Below are 21,586 nucleotides of genomic sequence, written 5' to 3'. Positions count from 1 at the left end.
CTCTGCGTCAGTGATGTAAGGCGCAGTGCAGAGGTAATGCAGCCTTTCCTTTCCTCCTTTGAGGACAGCTGGTGGAGAGAGAGACAGGGAGATGAGAGGAGACTGACAAACAGGCAGAGCCTGGCTGCCAGAGGAGGCTGCGTTATGCTTTACCTTGAGACCCCTCTCCGCTCAGAGCTTTTTGAAGCCCAGGTGACACAGGAAACAGGCACAGTGAGTGCTGAGAGCACTTCTGAAAGTTTCCTCTCTCTCTGAATATGGGAGGACAGGGAGGAATGAGAAGGGAGAGAGGGAGCAGGGAGAGAGGGAATAAATACTGAGAGAAAACGATGTGTCTGTATGTGAGTGTGTGTGATTTTGAGATGGAGAGAATGGGGAAATAGCAAGGACGCAAGAAAATAAGAAAGAGAAAAAAGATAGCAGGACAATGGAGAGAGAGAGAGAGAGAGAGAGAGAGAGAGAGAGAGACCAGCAGAGAGAAAGCACGAGAATAGCAGAGTAACAGAGAGAGACTGTATGAGAAATTGAGAGATTTTGTTTGAGAAGGCTGCATGCTGGCACTGCTGTAGGACAGTCAGGTGTCAGATACTGTCAGTATGACATGTCTTTGATTTGGAAAGAACAGTCGCTGAATCCCATTGAGCCTAACACCAGTCCCCAGCGACAGACAGACAGACAGACAGACAGACAGACAGACAGGCAGGCAGGCAGGCAGGCAGGCAGGCTGGCAGGCAGGCAGGCAGGCAGGCAGGCAGACAGACAGACAGACAGACAGACAGACAGACAGACAGGCAGACAGGCAGAGGGACAGACAGAGGGACAAGCAGCCAGGTAGATGGACAGGCAGCCAGGTAGATGGACAGGCATCCAGATAGACGGACAGCAACCCTTCACTGCTCTGGTGTAGATACCTCACTCATGCTGAACAACAAGTGGCCCAGCAATCAATGCATGGCACACCACAGCACAGCCACGTGAACAGCTCAAGCACAGCTCAACTTTCTCACCTGCTTGATTCATCCATTCACCTGTTATGAACACTTCTCATCCTCACGGTTTACTTACTTCAGCCTGCCTCTCCCTAGCGAGCATAGGCCATTGACGACTCCTCACCATCACACTCTGTTCTCTATTCTCACCGTTTGCTTGAAATATATCATAATAATGTTGTAATAATAGTAATATCCCTTAGTTATATTTGGAACCAAACTTGCATAACCTGAATTCTATATACGCACTATTAGGTTGAACATGAACACTTGAATCGGTGGGCCTCAAGGGGACCACCATCAAGCTAATGAGCAGTCATTCTAACAGTGTAATTAATACATTTCATATGTGCTAGCGTAAAAATAAGAATTGTGTTGTTTTTATGAAGGCTTGGGTAACATTAGAATACTTTTTAAAATAATATTTAAAATAACACTAAAGCATTGTCATTAGTTTACGTTACTGTAGGCTGGCTACAAAAACACACATTCAAGTGTTCTATGCATTTTATTTTTGAAGTGCCTTTGTTACAACTATGAAACGGAAGGCATATGTGTTGGAACACGGTAACAGCTTATTCTTCTAATGACAAAATAAACTAAATACTCCAACCACCAAGACTGATTGTCAGCCATACGCGTGGTCAAATGATGAAAACATCAGTAGCCTAAACATCATTTTAAGCACCAAGTGGCCTTGATAAATAGTAAAAATCAGCACAAAAGCAATAATGGCATTATAATTAACATAAGCGTTGATATAGCAGCAATCAAAAATAGTCAATTACTGTCAGCTCATGTTTACATTTTGTGCGTCTTCACGCAATGGCATTGGTTGAATTTAATTGAGCTGTTATTCGTTGTCCTAACAGTTGACAGAAATCTTCGGAACTTTCACTTGCTTGACACACTTTGACATACCTTTGTTTGTTTGTAGTGTGTAATAGTCTCCGGTTCTCTCTTTATTGTGTCCCCATTATCTTGTCATTCTTCAGCACCATTGTGGAGTACTGTGCAACGGCTGTGCAGGTGCCTTATTTTGCAGTGCCGGCCAATGACAGTGAAGTGAAGAAATTGTCCAAGGTTACATTTTTCCGCTTGCTAACGCAAGGTTCCACAAGCCTCATCACCACATTCGCCGACACTCTCTCCTGCTGCCCGATGTGGATTTTTTTCCCAGATATTGGAAGCCGTTCAGCATGTACAATTACGCACACTCAGTGCTTGAGGCGTAGCAGCCAGCCATGACCGGGAGACCCATGAGGCAATGCACAATTGGCCCAGCATCATCCAGGTTAGGGGAGGGTTTGGCCTCCAACTTCTGTGGTGGTCCGGGCGCATGCATGGTGACACGGTCGCCAGTTGTATGGTGTTTCCTCCGATACATTGGTGCGGCTGACTTCCGGGTTAAGCGAGCAGTGAGTCAAGAAGCAGTGTGGCATGGTAGGGTCGAGTTTCGGAGGACGCATGGCTCTCGACCTTCGCCTCTCCCGAGTCCGTATGTGAGTTGCAGCGATGGGACAAGACTGTATCGACCAATTGGATAACACAAAATTGTGGAGAAAAGGGGTAAAAAGCACCAAAAAATTAAATGTACACACACTCTCACTGTGTAGCCTACTCCGAGTAGGCTAGAGTAGACTGATCAGACTGCTTGGATTCAGTGGACTAATATAGGGTACATACTATTTTAAGATTATAATTAGAATGGATCAATACAATACAATGAACCTGCCCTGTTCTTCATTCACTATTGGTAATTACGGAATTATGCCTCTACAGAATTATGCACTTCCCCTCGCTCATAGATTATTCTTTTTTTACCCTTATTAACTTGGCAAGTCAGTTAAGAACAAATTCTTATTTACAATGATGGCCTACACCGGCCAAACCTAGAGGACACTGGGCCAATTGTCCCTATGGGACTCCCAATCACTTTCGGTTGTGATACAGCCTGGATTCGAAACCAGGGTGTTTGCAGTGACGCCTCATGCACTGAGATACAGTGCCATAGACCGCTGCGCCACTCGGGAGCTCATCAACTCACCCATTCACCCCCTTTCTCATCATCATACTTTACTTAATTTTTGGAATCTGTTGTTATTTTTGTGAAATTAGTTTTGGTGTATTTTAGGTTTAGTTTCGAAGCAATTATCAGGGCAATTATCAGCTAGGTATTTACAACTGTTGGGAGAAGGAGCAATGGGGGAAAACCCATTTAAAAAATGACATGCCCTCCTATAACTGGTTATAACTCCAGTTCTATTTGTGATATTAAGATTCAAACACCGACAGTTTGTTGTATAGACTTATTTAGGAAAAGTCAAGAATGGAGGGAGCATGACTTTGTGAGCAGTCAAATTGACTGCTTTATTGGTTCTAGTGTTTAAGCTAGAATCATATGACAAAGGGAGTGGGAGCACTTGCGTGAAACACTCAAACCTTGCACCATTAGTGGATTTGATTACATTTTTGGGCTCATTATCACGTGACACTAAAAGTGCTGCTTTCAGCTGGTGAAGGGGAGAGAAAAATAGTCAGGAACATTGGTTAAGCAGGACCATATTGTGGTTTAGCCAGACCTTAATGGGCTAGAACTACTGTACAACTTTGTTGAAAGTTGGCATCTTTGAGAGATTGGATGTGTGGAAACAAGGTTTGATGTAAACATCCTTCCATCCAGCTCTTTTGATCTTTAAAGGGAGCTGATGAAAGAGGGAGAAAGAGAGAGAAACAATATATATAAAAAGAAAGATAGAGGAACACAGAGAGAACTGGAGAAAGTGACAGAGAGAGAGCGAGAGAAAGGGAGAGTAAGCGAGATAGACAGTGTGACAGAAAAAGTGAAAGGGAGATGAAGAGAGAGATAGACACATCTATCAGCCAGATAAATCTATCATCGCCAGGCTGTGTGGGCTGTAGCGTTGGTCATTGCCAGTGCTGCTGTTGAGGTCCAGTAAACACTGACCCGCTGAGAGCTAATCCAGCTTGTCTCGCCTCCCGCCGGCCCTGCTTTCATCCCTGCTCAGTTTGATTCAACGTCGGCGAGGACACGGCTGCAGCAAGGCCCCCGATCAGCCATCACACCCCCATAGGATCCCCCATAGAACCCCTGATAGATCCCATACAAACCAGCCCCCATCCATAGATCCACAGCCCAGCCAATAGGCCTATAGATCAGTTTTAGACAGCCTGGGACAGATGCACAAATGCATAGATCAGGAGAAACAGGTAGATAGATGAAGGATTATGTAAGTGATTGATAGAACAGTGGCGGTGTTGGATGCCGTGTTGTGTCTAACAATCCCCAGTGTTGTTGTGTGTTGCTGACAGTGAGAGCTCCGTAGTGGTTGTGTGTGTGTGTGTGTCCAGTCACACTGCTGTGTGTGTATCCATGCCTGCTACCATGCCTTCTGAAAGTTGTTTTGCAAAATGTGTGCAATAGAGGTGTGCTTTTCACCTCATCTCACACACTGTCACACTGTGTGTTTTTCCATCTGCGTTTGTGGCAAAGAACAACCAGAGTCTGGTCTCCATGCGTTCAGAGGTCGCTGGGATAATGCCTCACTGACAGGAGCAGCTGTTAATAGCCATTCACCCGGTAGAAAGTGCTTCATCTGCCCTGTAAATTACACAGTGCGGCATGGGCCGCGGTTCAAGACGACCCAACCCCTCTCTTGTAGGGAGAAACAATGGAACAATGACTGAAATCAGCTATTCCAACAGCCATTTGTGTTGCGGCCTACTACAAAATACATTCCTATTACTCCTGGCCCGCGTGCTATTAGCCCATGGTGCCAAAGACTCCAAAGTGAGATGGAGAGGTTATTGAAACACACACAATAGTTTCTCCGACCTTTCCTTGTGTGAAATGCAATGTTTTCTTTTAGCATTTATTGTGTGGGTGGGTTTACAAACGAGTGAGTGGTGGTGGTTTGATAACTAGCTCAGGGATGGTTTTCTATTGTTGGTATGACAACACACGTTCTCTGACCTCTCCTGTCTGGAAAGCACTGACTTTCGCGCCGCTATTCTTTTCCCTGCAAGAGAGTGAATGATGCGAAGTTATAGTTTTCTCCATTTGCTTAATGATGACTGTTTATTGTTGTGTGACATCACACATCATGGTGACAAAGTGTTATGAAGTACCATTTTTGTGTTGTTGAGCGTTTCCATTAGTCTGTCTGGAGTGCCAGTCACCTGGAGTGCCAGATGTGTGGGGTTTAACGTTTGGGGACCTTTCTATTGGTTTATTGAGCAAGGCAAGCTCAATCAGGCACAATTAAAGTATTTGAATCGATTTTTCAAATGGTTTGACAAGTGCTATTGACAAAAAAAACATGTTACTTTCCTTGACTGTACCTCCCTTCACGGCTTCTCCAAGCATTCGCGGGAGCAATACGAGAAGCTTTCCACCATGCACAAGAACATGCAGAAGCTATACGAGAGCCTGGGAAGCTACTACGCCTTCGACCCCCACGTCCTCAGCGTCGAAGACTTCTTCGGTGACCTGGCCTCCTTCCGCAGCCTCTTTGTGGTGAGTACAGCACATATACAAGTTGTTCTCTTTGGAAAAGATGGAAAATATATCTTACCTGTACGGTCATGACACACACACACATACAAACACGCGCACGTGTTGCTATCTCAATTTGTCATCAGTAAGTGTGGGTCGTTCCACGAAAATTGGTGTAGTTTGCGTCCCTTTGAAGTTTGAAGTGGAAATGATGCACCAATATTGAATGTTATTAGCTTGTTATATTCAATGGAGTGCACTTTAATATAGACCACATGGAGAAGTCAATACATCATATGTTTTATATGAATAAAGGCTTGCTAAAGTCCCAAAATGCATCATTTTGACATGTCCCTACACCAACCCTGTGTCACTCCTAGGAAGATTTCAACACACTTAATCGTGAAATGTATCCCAAGTTTCACCAGCATTGTAAAGGTCTTGTCATTTTGCTGCTTTGACAAAGTCATGGCTGAAGATGAAGATGATTATTTATATTTGTGTGATTCGGGATGCATTCACGTATGTCCCTCATTTTAAAACAATTTAAAATAATCAACCATTCCACCAAGTTAAATTATTCACAGCAGGTGACATCGTTTGGGTCTTCTGAACAGCATGGTGAGAGAAAAAAAGTACCCTTTTTTGTCTATTTATAATTGCTTTATCATCTTTGACTGAGGTGGTTGAACTCAACACATCAACCTTGCCATGTCATCCCATGCTCTTCACCACATGAGGAGTAATGGCCGATCTTCACCTAAAAACCTCAACCCTTTTATTGTCAACCCTGTTAAAGACCCAAATGGTAACTTTATCAGTTTGATAGGTGTCTTTGTTTATACTTGATCAATGAGAAAATGTGGGATTTATCTCAAACATGCTTTTAAATAATAGTTAGGCAGTTACAGATGGTGTGCTAAAAATGCAGATAAAATGCTCTTAGTTCATAGGTACGTTAGTGTCCATTGACTTTAGTAGTGTAGTTCTACTGTACACTTAGAAAATATAGTTCCAAAAGGGTTCGTCGGCTGTCCCCATAGGATAACATTTTTTGGCTCCAGGTAGAACCCTTTTGGGTTCCATATAGAATCCCCTGTGGAAAGGGTTATACATGGCACCCAAAAGGGTTCTACCTGGAACCAAAAGGGTTATACCTGGAATTCTATGGGGACAGCCGAAGAACCCTTTTAGGTTCTAGATAGCACTTTTTTTTTCTTAGAGTGTACTTCAAAACTCATGAGGTAACAAAAACACATGTTTCTCCATTCCTCGTGAGAGAACACAAATGTGAACCATTCCAACAGCAGTGGGGACACGATAACTGAAAACAGTTTTTTAGAAAGGAAAGCTACTTTCAATTCACGAACACATCTATCTCAAACCATTAGTGAAATCCATGGCTGATGCCATTTTACTTTCGGTGTGTTAAACCAAAAGCAAGAGCAGCTGTCTCAGATTTAAGAAAGTTGGCACCGTCTTAAGAGCAGATAAAGAAATGTGCCTTACAGACCTGGGAGCCTGGCGACGGAGGGGCGGGTTTATAGGACAGATTAAGCCGTACATAAACTGTAGGTACTTCCCAAATAGCACCCTAGTCCCTACATAGTACACTACTTTTGACCAAGACCATGGTGAAAAAGTGAGAACTTTGTAGGGAATAGGGTGTCATTTGGGACACAGCCTGTGCCTGAGAACGGAATGTATAATGTATCACGGAATAGTGTAAGTTCCACACTGAGTAAAGAGACTTTGGAAGCTTCTTATCCCCTTTAAATGTACTTTCATTAGCGTGCCAGTGTACTTGTCAGAAAGAAAATGAAAGTGCCTCCGCCTTCAGTGCGTCAAACAGTCAAGCAGGTCTTACACAGGTAGAGGGGTGTGGTAAGTCTGTTGAGGCCTGCGCTTATTAAAACTGTGAAGAGCTTGGAACCGTGGAGGGTGACTCTTTCTATTCTAGTATATTGTATTCCATTGTAAAAAAATAAATATGTATTAGACTTATTAGCAACCTCCCACCATTTCAAGGAATACAATGACTAAGAATGATATCGTAGCATATGATGTATTGTATTACTCTGATATATTGTATTTTATTGTAAACATTATTTCGACATAAGTCCGCTGTATTTAAGCTATTACCTCCCACCATTTTCAAATAGCTAGTTAGTAGTGTTTGGATTGAACTGAATACAATGACTAAGGATTATATCATAGCAATTTGCTTTTACCAGTGTATATACCCCCTCAAGCAGACACCATGATGGCCCTCAAGGTACTTCACTGGACTATATGTAAACTGGAAACCATATATGCACTGCTCAAAAAAATAAAGGGAACACTTAAACAACACAATGTAACTCCAAGTCAATCACACTTCTGTGAAATCAAACTGTCCACTTAGGAAGCAACACTGATTGAAATTAAATTTCACATGCTGTTGTGCAAGTGGAATAGACAACAGGTGGAAATTATAGGCAATTAGCAAGACACCCCCAATAAAGGAGTGGTTCTGCAGGTGGTGACCACAGACCACTTCTCAGTTCCTATGCTTCCTGCCTGATGTTTTGGTCACTTTTGAATGCTGGCGGTGCTTTCACTCTAGTGGTAGCATGAGACGGAGTCTACAACCCACACAAGTGGCTCAGGTAGTGCAGCTAATCCAGGATGGCACATCAATGCGAGCTGTGGCAAGAAGGTTTGCTGTGTCTGTCAGCATAGTGTCCAGAGCATGGAGGCGCTACCAGGAGACAGGCCAGTACATCAGGAGACGTGGTGGAGGCCGTAGGAGGGCAACAACCCAGCAGTAGGACCACTACGTCCGCCTTTGTGCAAGGAGGAGCAGGAGGAGCACTGCCAGAGCCCTGCAAAATGACCTCCAGCAGGCCACAAATGTGCATGTGTCTGCTCAAACGTTCAGAAACAGACTCCATGAGGGTGGTATGAGGGCCCGACGTCCACAGGTGGGGGTTGTGCTTACAGCCCAACACCGTGCAGGATGTTTGGCATTTGCCAGAGAACACCAAGATTGGCAAATTCGCCACTGGCGCCCTGTGCTCTTCACAGATGAAAGCAGGTTCACGCTGAGCACGTGACAGACGTGAAAGTGTCTGGAGACGCCGTGGAGAACGTTCTGCTGCCTGCAACATCCTCCAGCATGACCGGTTTGGCGGTGGGTCAGTCATGGTGTGGGGTGGCATTTCTTTGGGGGGCCGCACAGCCCTAAATGTGCTCGCCAGAGCAGGCCTGACTGCCATTAAGGAACCGAGATGAGATCCTCAGACCCCTTGTGAGACCATATGCTGGTGCGGTTGGCCCTGGGTACCTCCTACTGCCAGACAATGCTAGACTTCATGTGGCTGGAGTGTCAGCAGTTCCTGCAAGAGGAAGGCATTGATGCTATGGACTGGCCCGCCCGTTCCCCAGACCTGAATCCAATTGAGCACATCTGGGACATCATGTCTCGCTCCATCCACCATATTTTTGGCAAAAAAAAAACATTTCTGGGAGATTTACTATTTAATGCCAGAAAATATCTTCTTCTATACTAGTCTCAAAATACAAGGCTTATTTCACTGCCTTGTTGGGTTGCAGTATTAAGCCATCTTGTGAATGTATTTCCATGATATGTTAGAGCAGTGTTTGTTGCACCACAGACTGTCCAGGAGTTGGCAGATGCTTTAGTCCAGGTCTGGGAGGAGATCCCTCAGGAGACCATCCGCCACCTCATCAGGAGCATGCCCAGGCGTTGTAGGGAGGCCACACACACTACTGAGCCTCATTTTGACTTGTTTTAAGGACATTACATCAAAGTTGGATCAGCCTGTAGTGTGGTTTTCCACTTTAATTTTGAGTGTGACTCCAAATCCAGACCTCCATGGGTTGATAAATTTGATTTCCATTGATCATTTTTGTGTGATTTTGTTGTCAACACATTCAACTATGTAAAGAAAAAAGTATTTAATAAGAATATTTCATTCATTCAGATCTAGGATGTGTTATTTTAGTGTTCCCTATATTGTTTTGAGCAGTGTGTGTATATATATATATATATATGTATATATATATATACAGTGGGGAGAACAAGTATTTGATACACTGCCGATTTTGCAGGTTTTCCTACTTACAAAGCATGTAGTCTGTCATTTTTATCATAGGTACACTTTCAACTGTGAGAGACTATCTAAAACTAATCTAAAACAAATTCCAAAAAATCACATTGTATGATTTTTAAGTAATTCATTTGCATTTTATTGTATGACATAAGTATTTGATCACCTACCAACCAGTAAGAATTCCAGCTCTCATAGACCTGTTAGTTTTTCTTTAAGAAGCCCTCCTGTTCTCCACTCATTACCTGTATTAACTGCACCTGTTTGAACTTGTTACCTGTATAATAGACACCTGTCCACACACTCAATCAAACAGACTCCAACCTCTCCACAATGGCCAAGACCAGATAGCTGTGTAAGGACATCAGGGATAAAATTGTACACCTGCACAAGGTTGGGATGGGCTACAGGACAATAGGCAAGCAGCTTGGTGAGAAGGCAACAACTGTTGGCGCAATTATTAGAAAATGGAAGAAGTTCAAGATGATGGTCAATCACCCTTGGTCTGGGGCTCCATGCAAGATCTCACCTCGTGGGGCATCAATGATCATGAGGAAGGTGAGGGATCAGTCCAGAACTACACGACAGGACCTGGTCAATGACCTGAAGAGAGCTGGGACCATAGTCATAAAGAAAACCATTAGTAACACACTACGCCATCATGGATTCAAATCCTGCAGCGCACGCAAGGTCCCCCTGCTCAAGCCAGCTCATTTCCAGGCCCATCTGAAGTTTGCCAATGACCATCTGGATGATCCAGAGGAGGAATGGGAGAAGGTCATGTGTTCTGATGAGACAAAAATATAGCTTTTTGGTCTAAACTCCACTCGCCGTGTTTGGAGGAAGAAGAAGGATGAGTACAACCCCAAGAACACCATCCCAACCGTGAAGCATGGAGGTGGAAACATCATTCTTTGGGGATGCTTTTCTGCAAAGGGGACAGGACGACTGCACCGTATTGAGGGGAGGATGGATGGGGCCGTGTATCGCGAGATCTTGGCCAACAACCTCCTTCCCTCAGTAATAGCATTGAAGATGGGTCATGGCTGGGTCTTCCAGCATGACAATGACCCGAAACACACAGCCAAGCATCTCAAGGTCCTGGAGTGGCCTAGCCAGTCTCCAGACCTGAACCCAATAGAAAATCTTTAGCGACTCCTGTGGCGGGCTGGGTGCAGTGCACGCTGACCAGGTCGCTAGGTGTATGGTGTTTCCTCCAACACATTCCGGGTTGAATGCCCGCTTAAGAAGCAGTGCGGCTTGGTTGGGTTTTGTTTCAGAGGACACATGGCTCTCGACCTTTGTCTCTTCCGAGTCCGTACGGGAGTTGTAGCGATGAGACAAGACAGTAACTACTAACAGTTGGATACCACGATATTGGGGAGTACTCTGAACCATTGAATACATTGCAGGTAAGGGGATGTTCACACCTACGGTAGCTGTGCTATAAAGAGTCTATTGTCCTGATAATCAGGCTACAAGTGTTTGAAAACCTGTTTTCCATCTCTACTGTAAATAAAAACACAGCATCTTGTTTACATTCTTTATTGTAACCACAATGTCACAAATAATTTGTATCTACCTTTCCAATTGCTTTTAGAGTTTGGTTAATTTGATTAATATTTGATTAATATTATGGTGTTTATATTCCAAGAAAAACAGAAAAACCTCTCGGTTTCCGTTTGGATGGAATTGCGCTGTACATCGTGACGGTCGGGAGTAGGCTACACAGTACTGGGCTATTTAGCTAAATAATCCCTGTGTCATGTGCTGGCACGTGGGAGACCAGGGTTCAATTCCTCGACGGGGAGGAAAGAGTAGGCTGTCCTTGTAATAATAATTAACTGACTTGCCTAGATAAATAAAGGTTACACTAAGAGCATAACATTTCTATATCACTTTTTTAGTCTAACCAATACCCAAGTGGAGATTCAGTCAAAATCTAATTGATTTAACAAGACCAGTCCCCATGCTTGTCTCAGAGCAGCGCGAAACGGTGCTAAAATAGTTGTAGGCTATTGCTTCAAATCCTATTGCTTCTAACTTCAATATGCTCTTTAAATAAATAAGACATACATCACTTTTAACAGCACATTACTCAACAATAGTGAGACTCATGTCGCTTACGATAGGCCTACAGTATATATCGAAAAATATGACGTGACTCTCCACCAATAATTACATATAGAGGATTGGAGTTTTCTAAATTAAAACCAAAAGCCGCCTCATGGGTCTCCCAACACTGGTATCTGTAGCAACACAGTTTGCATTGCGATACGGTGACTTAGACAGCTGCGCCACAGGGGAGGCCCCATCCACAAAGTATCAAAATACTGAGATGTGTTGGTAAAGGTATATTATCCTGCTAGTAGCCCATATTATAAAACTGTACATGGTGTCCAGGTCAGGTTGACCAAAACATTTATTTATTTAAAGACTACCAGAAAGAATGTTGGTGCTTATTTATTTTGATCCAAAGCCATGAATGAGTGAGTCACTCAGCTTTATGTAGGTGCCGGCTATTTGACTGTGCCATCAACTTGATACTGTATAATGATATTTGAGGTTATTTTGGAGGTTTTTAAAAATAATTAGATGATGGATTGTAATCTGAATAAAGGCCAAAATAATATTTGTAAAGGCAAAAACATTTCTGTTTTTAGAGGGAGAGAAACACTGGGCCAATTGTGTGCCTGCATATGGGACTCCCAATCACGGTTGGATGTGTAACATAATAATAATTATAATAATAATACTTAACTTAGAGCCTAACTTAGAAATGCATTTGATGATAGAATTTTCCCCCTGACCTCCATCTATGCAAGTATTTTGTCCAGATACCTGCTAGAACAGCGGGAATGTTTCCCTAGTCAGCGCCATTATTAGTGCAATGCCCCTAAAAGTGTTGCAGTGGATACAGCTGGAGAACTGCAAAGCAATCCCATTGTGCGCCACTCGGGAGCCATGACCAATATATATTGTCCTCCAGATATAATATATCTGTGAGAATATCCAAGGGGCTTTTGTATAATTCTAAATTAATAATAATGATAATCGCTTTGTTTAAAAAATAACAATATTTTGGAGATGATTTTGTTATTTTCAAATAACATAAAATTGGTGAGAAAAAGGCCATTCTTGAATATGGGATGAGACATTGTTACTAATTTGTAAATAAAGCCAGTTTGTTAATTAGAATGATTTATTTCTGTTTTTAGAAGGAGAGAAACCAAAAACCAGCATTTGTTGCAACACAGCTTGCACTGCTATGCAGTGTCTTAGACTTTGCACCACTCAGGCGCTGTACGACATGACCGGTCGGGAGTGGACTACAGTACTACAGTAAGAGCGAAATAATCCTAACAAAACAAATTAATACAAATCTTAGTGTAACAACAGTTTTAGTAAGTAACACTGAAGTTGTACACAGTTATCCTTCTCTATTTAGGTTTATGTCACCCATTCGTTGTCAGCTAGAGACACAGTAGGACCCAAAAGCATAATCAGTGCTCTAACTCCCCCTTGTTGCACTGGTCTGGCGCAATGAAGTGGTGATGCAGGGTACCGTACTAAACCACAAATTACCTCTAAGTACCGCAGCATAATCACAAAACTGTTAGTGGAGCAACCACTCTACGTCTCGTGTCTGAGCAGTTGAATTGCAAATTCACTTTGTCTCGATATTGACGTGTTGGCTGTTTGATTGCCTTGCGGAGGGAATGACTACCGTGTTTGTATCCTGCCATACCTTGCCGTGGTTAAATGCGGTGCTTCGTGCTTTCAGTTTTGCGCGAATGCTGCCATCTATCCACCTGCACTTCACAGAGTTGTGAAGGTGTACATTGATCTTGATGCTCCTTTTCAATAAATATCCAAGGTCTTATTCTTATAACATGACGATTAATGCTTGAAGAAATATTCTCACTCTTATCCATAATATTCTTATCATGTAGGCTAGCCTACCCACCCACCCTAGAGCACATGTGCCAAGACCAGAGTATACACATGTGCTATATAACCCAACAGTTTTTGTGACAAAACTATTAATAGAGTTGAAAATACGATGGAAACTTTCGATTTTTATTAGGTACCTGAAAAATTATATTTTGTGTGCACTGACTTTTATCCGCAACAAGTCCGTTTTGTGGAAACACACCACAGGTGGGAAAATTTGCGTTTTAGAATATTTGCATTCAAATTTGTCGCCAATTGGATGGAATCCTAGCTACTCATCATCTTACGGCGACGATGACAACACAAACCGTTTCAACTTCAACATTTCAACAACATCAACAATATACCTAGTCTAGGACATTAGCCATTTAAAAATACCAAAAACAATTCAGTCCAATCGATCAGTGTGTGTGTGTGTACGCAAGAGAAAAGAGGAAAAAAAAATGTTGATTTACCCTACTTGCAGAAGAATACCATCCTCCTCTCTTTCATGCTGAAAAAGGGTCAATGACTCTGTAATACAGTAGCCTCCTCCGCTGGACTTAAGTTCATACAGTACACCCTCTTCCATTTAAATGTTTTTGTCTCTCTTGTCCACAACAATTGTGTATGTAGGTTTTAATCATTTTCAGACAGGAAAATGACCTTTCAGCTGATGTACTTGTAACATGAACTCCTTCAGTTTCTGTTTCAGAGCACTGCTCTGGACGATGTAATATTTATCCCAGTCTGGCTCAATATTGATCTGATCAAAAACCATGTCCAATGATCTCTGGCCTTCGTGCACAGCATGCACTGCTCTACTTTTGAAGTTCCAAGGAGTGGCACAACCTCCCTGTACCTGAATGTTATCGTCAACCTCAGTAAGCATGCTTGTCTTTTTGCATGACTGGGTAAAAAAGTTATGAAAACTGTCTATGGATGCAAAAAAGCAAACTATTGCTTGTCCCCTGTCATGAAACTAAATGTACTTTGTGGGCATAACAGGGCATATTGACAGCGGCTTTTCACGAGCTCCTGAACCCCACCCTGCCGCCCTCTCTTGCAGCTTGCCCCGTTGTAATTCTGGCAAATGAGTTTGGCTGCTTGGTTGCGTTTGCCAATAGTTTGCATTACAACAGCAGTGATGGCCTCTGCATTTCTCTCTGCACTCACAACTGAAAACCCCAGGAATCTCTAGCATATAACACCCTTATTTGTCATTTAAATAGCGTGCTAGGATTATCAAGTGACATTTGCAGGACATGTCTGTGGTGTCATCCTCCTGGCTGCTATGAGGATGACACCATGGCAGTGTCGAACACTGCAAATGCATTGACGCGAATACCGCAAAATTGTTGCTGACTCGTCGTGCTCCCTTAAGGCTTTGCCCCTGCCGTCCCAAGTACATTACTGCGATGACCAGCTTCTTCAGACTGTCTCTGTTTTTCTTCACCTGTTTTGTTGTGCCTCCGGACACTGATCACTGCAGCCTGGTTCGAGAGCCTCATTGTTTCCGGACTCGACCAAAGAGCTTTAGTTTCAGGTTTGCCGTAATGTGTTTTTTTTTTGACGGTTAAGGGAACTGCCCAGGTTTGCAAGATCAGAAAAACTGTGGTGGCTTGAGGGTTGTTGAGTGAACATGTGCTCTTGTCAAATAGAATATGCTTTGTCCATGAATACACGCCACTGACAGAAACTAATTGCTTTGGATATATTTAGATTATCAAGGTGGTGAAACTACACCATGATCAATTGACATCAGTATTTCAACACAAACCTCTGAATATCCAGGAAAATAGTACAGAGCCAATTATACAAACAGCAACACATTTCCAGTTTATTAAAAAACACAAATATAACATTTATTGGTCTGAACGTGAGGTGAGTCTGAAAATTAAATGTCAGAAAAACACGCTCATGAAAATATACAGAATGCTCAAGAGGGGGTTGTTAGGTGCAGGGACATTTTGGTCTTAAACTAGGGATATTTTTCCCAACTCAAACGGTGGAGAACAAAGCAGAGACCCTACCTCCCGGGTAGAAGTCTTTTAAACATTTGTTTAACTCCTTTCTCCTTCCTCCATCTCTCCCTCTCCTTCCGGTGCCCAATTTGTTTTGAATGTGTCAGGATGATGACACGATGTCCAGAAAGTGCAACGTTTTCCAAACCTATTAATGTGAATGGCAAGGTCCCCTTGTCTGAGATTCTTCTCTCTCTTCTCTCTCTCCTTCCCATATCTAAAACTAACTTTCCTTCCGGTGATCAAAGTGTACCAGCGTACGACACGGCGCTCCCCAAGGATTTGCCGTTGCACGGCCTCCTAAAGGAGGTGACCGCTAAGAAGTACATTCTTCTCTCAAGCAAATAGGTCTTTATGAATAAGTTATTACTGATTATGACTTCAATGCCAAGGAGTAGGAGTGGCCTGGGGAAGTGGGCGGTTGAGGTGAGGGTTGGGATAGAGTGTGGGGTTGTTCTTAGTGTATAAAGTAAACAATCCTTGGATGAATAGCAACTATATTCCCAATATTTAATCTGGTTTTCCTTACTCGTTGGGAGCCCCAGTTGACAGATGCTTCTAACTTCGAGGAATGTTTGGTGTTCACTGTATATTTCATGTTGGTTGTTTGTTTTTCCCCATGTAAAACGGAAATAATTTAACCGTTTTCTTTGCAGCTATAGGTGCTAGCTGAACAGCCCTTCCCCTTTGCACCATGCTAAGCTTGGTTAGCCAGTCGCAGCCTAGCCAGCTATTGTGGATCTGTCTTGGGGAGAGTATTTATGCTTTGGCTATGCTAGCGGTACGTCCTTGCATCACCCATCACTTAAACTACAGGCACTTAGGGTATACTGTATATAATGCTGATACAGCTATAGTGATACAGCAAATGGATATTGTGACTGGTCGGCAGTTGGGGTCATTAAAGAAATTCATATTCATGACGGAGACCTCATTTAACTTTCCAATTGATTTCACTCTGACATCCATTCAACATGCACAGTAAATGTATGGTTCTTTACAGTTCATCATATGGGCTTTGAGTAATTTGAGGCTAAACATTTATTCGCCGGCATCACACAGTGTTGTTTGGCCTATGTAATGCATTCATTACACACAGGGCCTTCCCAGACGATAAAGAACTCAATTGGAATACTACTTTCCTCTAAATTGCTTTGACTAAAAAGCCTTAATGCTACACCGACTGTCATGAGGCATTTAAGTACATAGACCTCATAGAGCTGACTACAACAGATAACATAATCCATTAGCTATGGGTTATTTTCTACTGACAGCGAAGCTAATACAAATCTTTAAATTTTGTGCATAAAGTTCACATATATAGAAATGCCCTGACAATTTGCTATTTTAATATAGACGGCCATATTTGAATATGGAGTGGATGGAGTCGAAGTGAAATGCAATCAGTCGGCTCTGTGTGTGTAATCCTGACCAGGGGCAGAGAGGAGGATGAGGATCTCTACATTAATGAGTTATCAAAGCCCGGGCAGATGGAGTACGAGCTAACAGTCTTAGTCATTAATTGAGTGACTTACTAATAAGACCAATAAAGCAAGACTAATGGGTGTGGGGTTGCAAGCATCATCGCATAAGCTTAGAGATCAAATTATGTTGGCTGGTAGGTGTGTGTGTGTGTGTGTGTGTGTGTGTGTGTGTGTGTGTGTGTGTGTGTGTGTGTGTGTGTGTGTGTGTGTGTGTGTGTGTGTGTGTGTGTGTGTGTGGGTGTGGGTGTGCGTGCGTGCGTGTGTGCGTGCGTGACCGGGTGGGTGTGTGTCCCATCTTTTCAGGGCCATTGGCTCGATCTCAAAAGTATGCTAATAATGATAATAATGATGGGGCCGGTAATATGATGCTTCTCCTGCCACGCCCCTGTGACTTCTGCATCATCCTCCGCAGCTGCTACAGCTGCTGCACTCTTCTAACACAAACGTACTGTACACAGACACACAAACATATTGCTATGGATACTGGCTCTCAATGATTAAGTCACTGATATTCACACTGTAGGCACTACTCAATCTTAACTAGTCACCAGATTTCATTGATTCTGAATTGTAATTTCCTCATTAAGGAAAATATAATAACAATGCGCCTCAAAGACTAACAAGTTAGTGTACTTGTACCCCATAAGTTCCTGACACCATTCCATTAGAAGCTGGCACATACTGAAACAGATGGTGGATAAACACATAGGCTGCCCAAAGTTCTGTTGTGCTACAGAGACAGTGTTAGTGTTAACATTTAAATGAGATACAAAATCTACAATATATATTTCTGTGTGTGTGTGTGTGTGTGTGTGTGTGTGTGTGTGTGTGTGTGTGTGTGTGCGCGTGTGAAATCAATGGTGCAACAGAACAGTGCAATTAAAGCAGCTCTATTCCATTCTATTCTATACCGCTACGAGTGAAGCAATCTATTGGGCATTATATTTACTCTGCTAGCATGGAGAATCAAACACACTCCTTGGACTGTGTATAGGAGCAGAACCTGTGAATGTACTACTAGATGGAACGGATGTACTACTAGGTTATACTGTGTATAGGGTCAAGGAAGAGGAGTAAACAAGTCAGGAAAATGATTGAATTGAATTAGAACCTGAAAGGGGAAAAGCCTACACTGCAAAACGTGAAATCAATCTTAATGAATCTTATTTCAGGATATTTTTCTTAATAAGACGATTAAGGTAAAGTATAGTGAAATAAGATAAATTATACCTTTTGTATTAAGCCTTTAAAATATTTTTAAATAACTAATTTATCTGTCAATAACGTTGGTACGAAATAAAACTCACATTTTAAGTCACTCAATATCAGATATTTAGGCTTGCTTCGATTTCACAGTTTGCAGTGTAGTTAGTGCCCCATGTTCAGTACAGGGTATGCATGAGATTTGGAATGTTCAGGAAATGGCTCAGAAAGCTCAAGTCTACATCTCCACAACAGAGGGCAGAGTACAGAGTGGAGGCCTCAGTGTTACCACAACCTGTGTCCTTATTAAGTCCTAGTAAAAGGTATTCTGCTCCTGCTATGGCTCCATATTGAAGATATTGTGGTTTTCATCCCAAATAGCACCTTATTCCACATACTCTATAGTGCACTTCTATTTATAGTATCTCTTATCTCCCATGTTCAATTGGGTTGAGATCTGGTGACTGACACACACACACTCACACACACCATATACAGTGCATTCAAAAAGTATTCAGACCCCTTCACTTTATCAGAATTTTGTTACGTTACAGCCTTCTTCTAAAATTGATTTTTTAAAAGTACTCAATCTAATACCCCATAATGAAAATGTAAATAGAAAAATAAAAACATAAATACTTTACTTTACATAACTATTCAGACCCTTTGCTATGAGACTCGAAATTGAAACAGGATTGTGTCGAGGCACATATCTGAGGAAGGGTACCAAAAAATGTCTGCAGCATTGAAGGTCTCCAAGAACACAGTGGCCTCCATCATTCTTAAATGGAAGAAATTTGGAACCACCAAGACTTAGAGCTTGCCGTCCAGGCCAAACTGAGCAGTCGGAAGAGAAGGTCCTTGGTCAGGGAGGTGACCAAGAACCGAATGGTCACTCTGACAGAGCTCCAGAGTTCCTCTGTGTAGATGGGAGAACCTTCCAGAAGGACAACCATCTCTACAATACTCCACCAATCAGGCCTTAATGGTAGAGTGGCCAGACGGAAGCCACTCCTCAGTAAAAGGCACATGACAGCCCGCTTGGAGTTTGCCAAAAGGCATCTAAAGGACTCTCAGACCATGAGAAACAAGATTCTCTGGTCAGATGAAACCAAGATTGAACTCTTTGGCCTGTTTTTCAGCGGCAAGGACTGTGAGATTAGTCAGGATCGAGGGAAGGATAAACGGAGCAAAGTACATAGAGATCCTTGATGAAAACCTGTTTCAGAGCACTCAGGACCTCATAATGGGGTGAAGGTTCACCTTCCAACAGGACAACTACCCTAAGCACACAGCCAAGACAATGCAGGAGTGGCTTCGTGACAAGTCTCTGAATGTCCTTGAGTGGCCATGTGGCATGACTGTCTCCTTGGTGGGAATCAAAAGGAGACTTTGCCAGAACTCCAACATCCAAAAGTGAATAATGAAACAATATTTCTAACATAAAGAATGTGGGAAATTATTTTGGGGGATCCAAACAATAATCATGGCATATCATTTAGCAATTGTTGACGTCATTACGGATGGTATAACACAATACCTGTCACTCTGAAAGTAGACACGTCCGAGTTGCCAGGTTTGCATCTAAATGTTGTGAAACTTAGATGATTAAATATGAAACTATTTGTGAAAAGATAGCAATGTGACTTTAGCCTTCTAAATGAGATAATTAATTTTCAGATAATATTTTGCCAAGTCAGTAACCACGCCCATGTGAGCACAGACATTGTGTCAACATGATGGAACCATCCTCCAAGGCGAGTACTTAAAGGACACGCTGAAGAATTAACATACTAGACCAGAGAACGTGAGGACACAGTCCACACGTTGAAATGGTTGCAATTTAAATTAAACTGACCAGACAGCATGGAGCAGTGGCTACATGGCTGACAAATGATTTAAAACTACGAAACCAGAAAATGGTAAGACCCTCTGAAACTCTCAATGAGTGATGAAGATAAAGACGACACATTAACAGTCTGCAGCTGTACATGTTAAATAGTCTAGGAAACTCGACCGAAGACGAGAAAATAATAATATTTCCCTATCACCACTGTGTGATACATCTCTGATGGATACATTCTAACAAACACTCCAGAACAAAGAAACTACAACTACAAAGGACATTGTGTCCTCTGGTGGACAAATCAGAGACTTCTGTCGAACTACCCCCCCATAGACGGACCTGGTGATTTCAACAAAGAGACGACAAAGACATACACACATAAATATATGTGTTGCATTTCTTTTCTGAATGAGCAGTCGTTCATGTGTAAAGTATTCATTCTCTTGAGCATAGCTTCCACATGTATGTACCAGCCCACTCTCTTTGTCTCTCCCTCTCCTTACATGCCGCTCCCTTTCCATTGTGTAACAAGCCATCATATCGGGTTAGTCCACTAGGGACTTTTCATTGCATTATGTTAGTAATCAATAACCTACAACGTGTGTTTTATGCATTTCTGTGTGATTATTTAGTTAGTAAATAAATTATTAAGACAATTTATGTATCGCTGAATCATCACTTTTAGGCTAGGGTTCGTGCAGATTTACTAGGTCAACGATGTTCATAATGAGACTTATATGAGGAAATTATAAATTGATGGCTGGGATGATAACGATATATTCTGATAGATTATTGAGTTAATTCATGAAACTCATTAACAAACTTTTCCCATGGTGCCCCAGATTCCTAATGAGTTAATTGTTACATAATTAATGTAATCGGATAATGTTTAAACGTCGGAGGTAATTATTCAATGAATAGCCGTCATCACATTAATGGTAGACATGTCACGACACTAGCCAGACCCTGGACTTGAACCTGATCGAACATCTATGGAGAGACCTGAAAATAGCTGTGCAGCAACACTCCCCATCCAACCTGACAGAGCTTGAGGATCTGCAGAGATGAATGGGAGAAACTCTCCAAATACTGTTGTGCCAAGCTTGTAGCGTCATACCCAAGAAGATTCAAGGCTGTAATCAATGCCAAATGTACTTCAACAAAGTACTGCGTAAAGGGTCTGAATACTTATGTAAATGTGATATTTCAGTTTTTTATTTTTATATATTTGCAAACATTTCTAAAAAACTGTTTCTGCTTTGTCATTATGGGGTATTGTGTGTAGATTGTTGAGTGAAAAAAACTAAAATGTTAATCAATTTTAGAATCAGGCTGTAACGTAACAAAAAGTGAAGGGGTCTGAATACTTTCTGAATGCACTGTAAACCCCCTATGCTCCTTTGAGACCCCTCAAAGCAACTGGGCATTTTAATACATGACCCTAAGCATGAAGGAATGTTTTTTTGCTTAATTAACTCA

General features: G+C 42.2%; 1 protein-coding gene across 7 annotated transcripts in view; it reads left to right on the top strand.

The window, feature by feature from the left end:
- The window catches only part of LOC139391116 (protein diaphanous homolog 2-like), a 637,381-nt gene that overhangs the window by 527,840 nt on the left and 87,955 nt on the right, over window positions 1–21,586 (top strand). For all 7 annotated transcript variants that reach the window (XM_071138654.1, XM_071138656.1, XM_071138651.1 and 4 more), the window contains one exon: window positions 5,362–5,526. In XM_071138654.1, the coding sequence (XP_070994755.1) occupies window positions 5,362–5,526 (165 nt within the window). The remainder of the gene's footprint in view (window positions 1–5,361; window positions 5,527–21,586) is intronic.

This window comes from Oncorhynchus clarkii, chromosome 31 (genome assembly GCF_045791955.1).
Source record: "Oncorhynchus clarkii lewisi isolate Uvic-CL-2024 chromosome 31, UVic_Ocla_1.0, whole genome shotgun sequence".
Lineage (NCBI taxonomy): Eukaryota > Metazoa > Chordata > Actinopteri > Salmoniformes > Salmonidae > Oncorhynchus > Oncorhynchus clarkii.
Note: the sequence above shows the minus strand (reverse complement) of the source record. Positions and strands in the feature narration are given on the sequence as shown.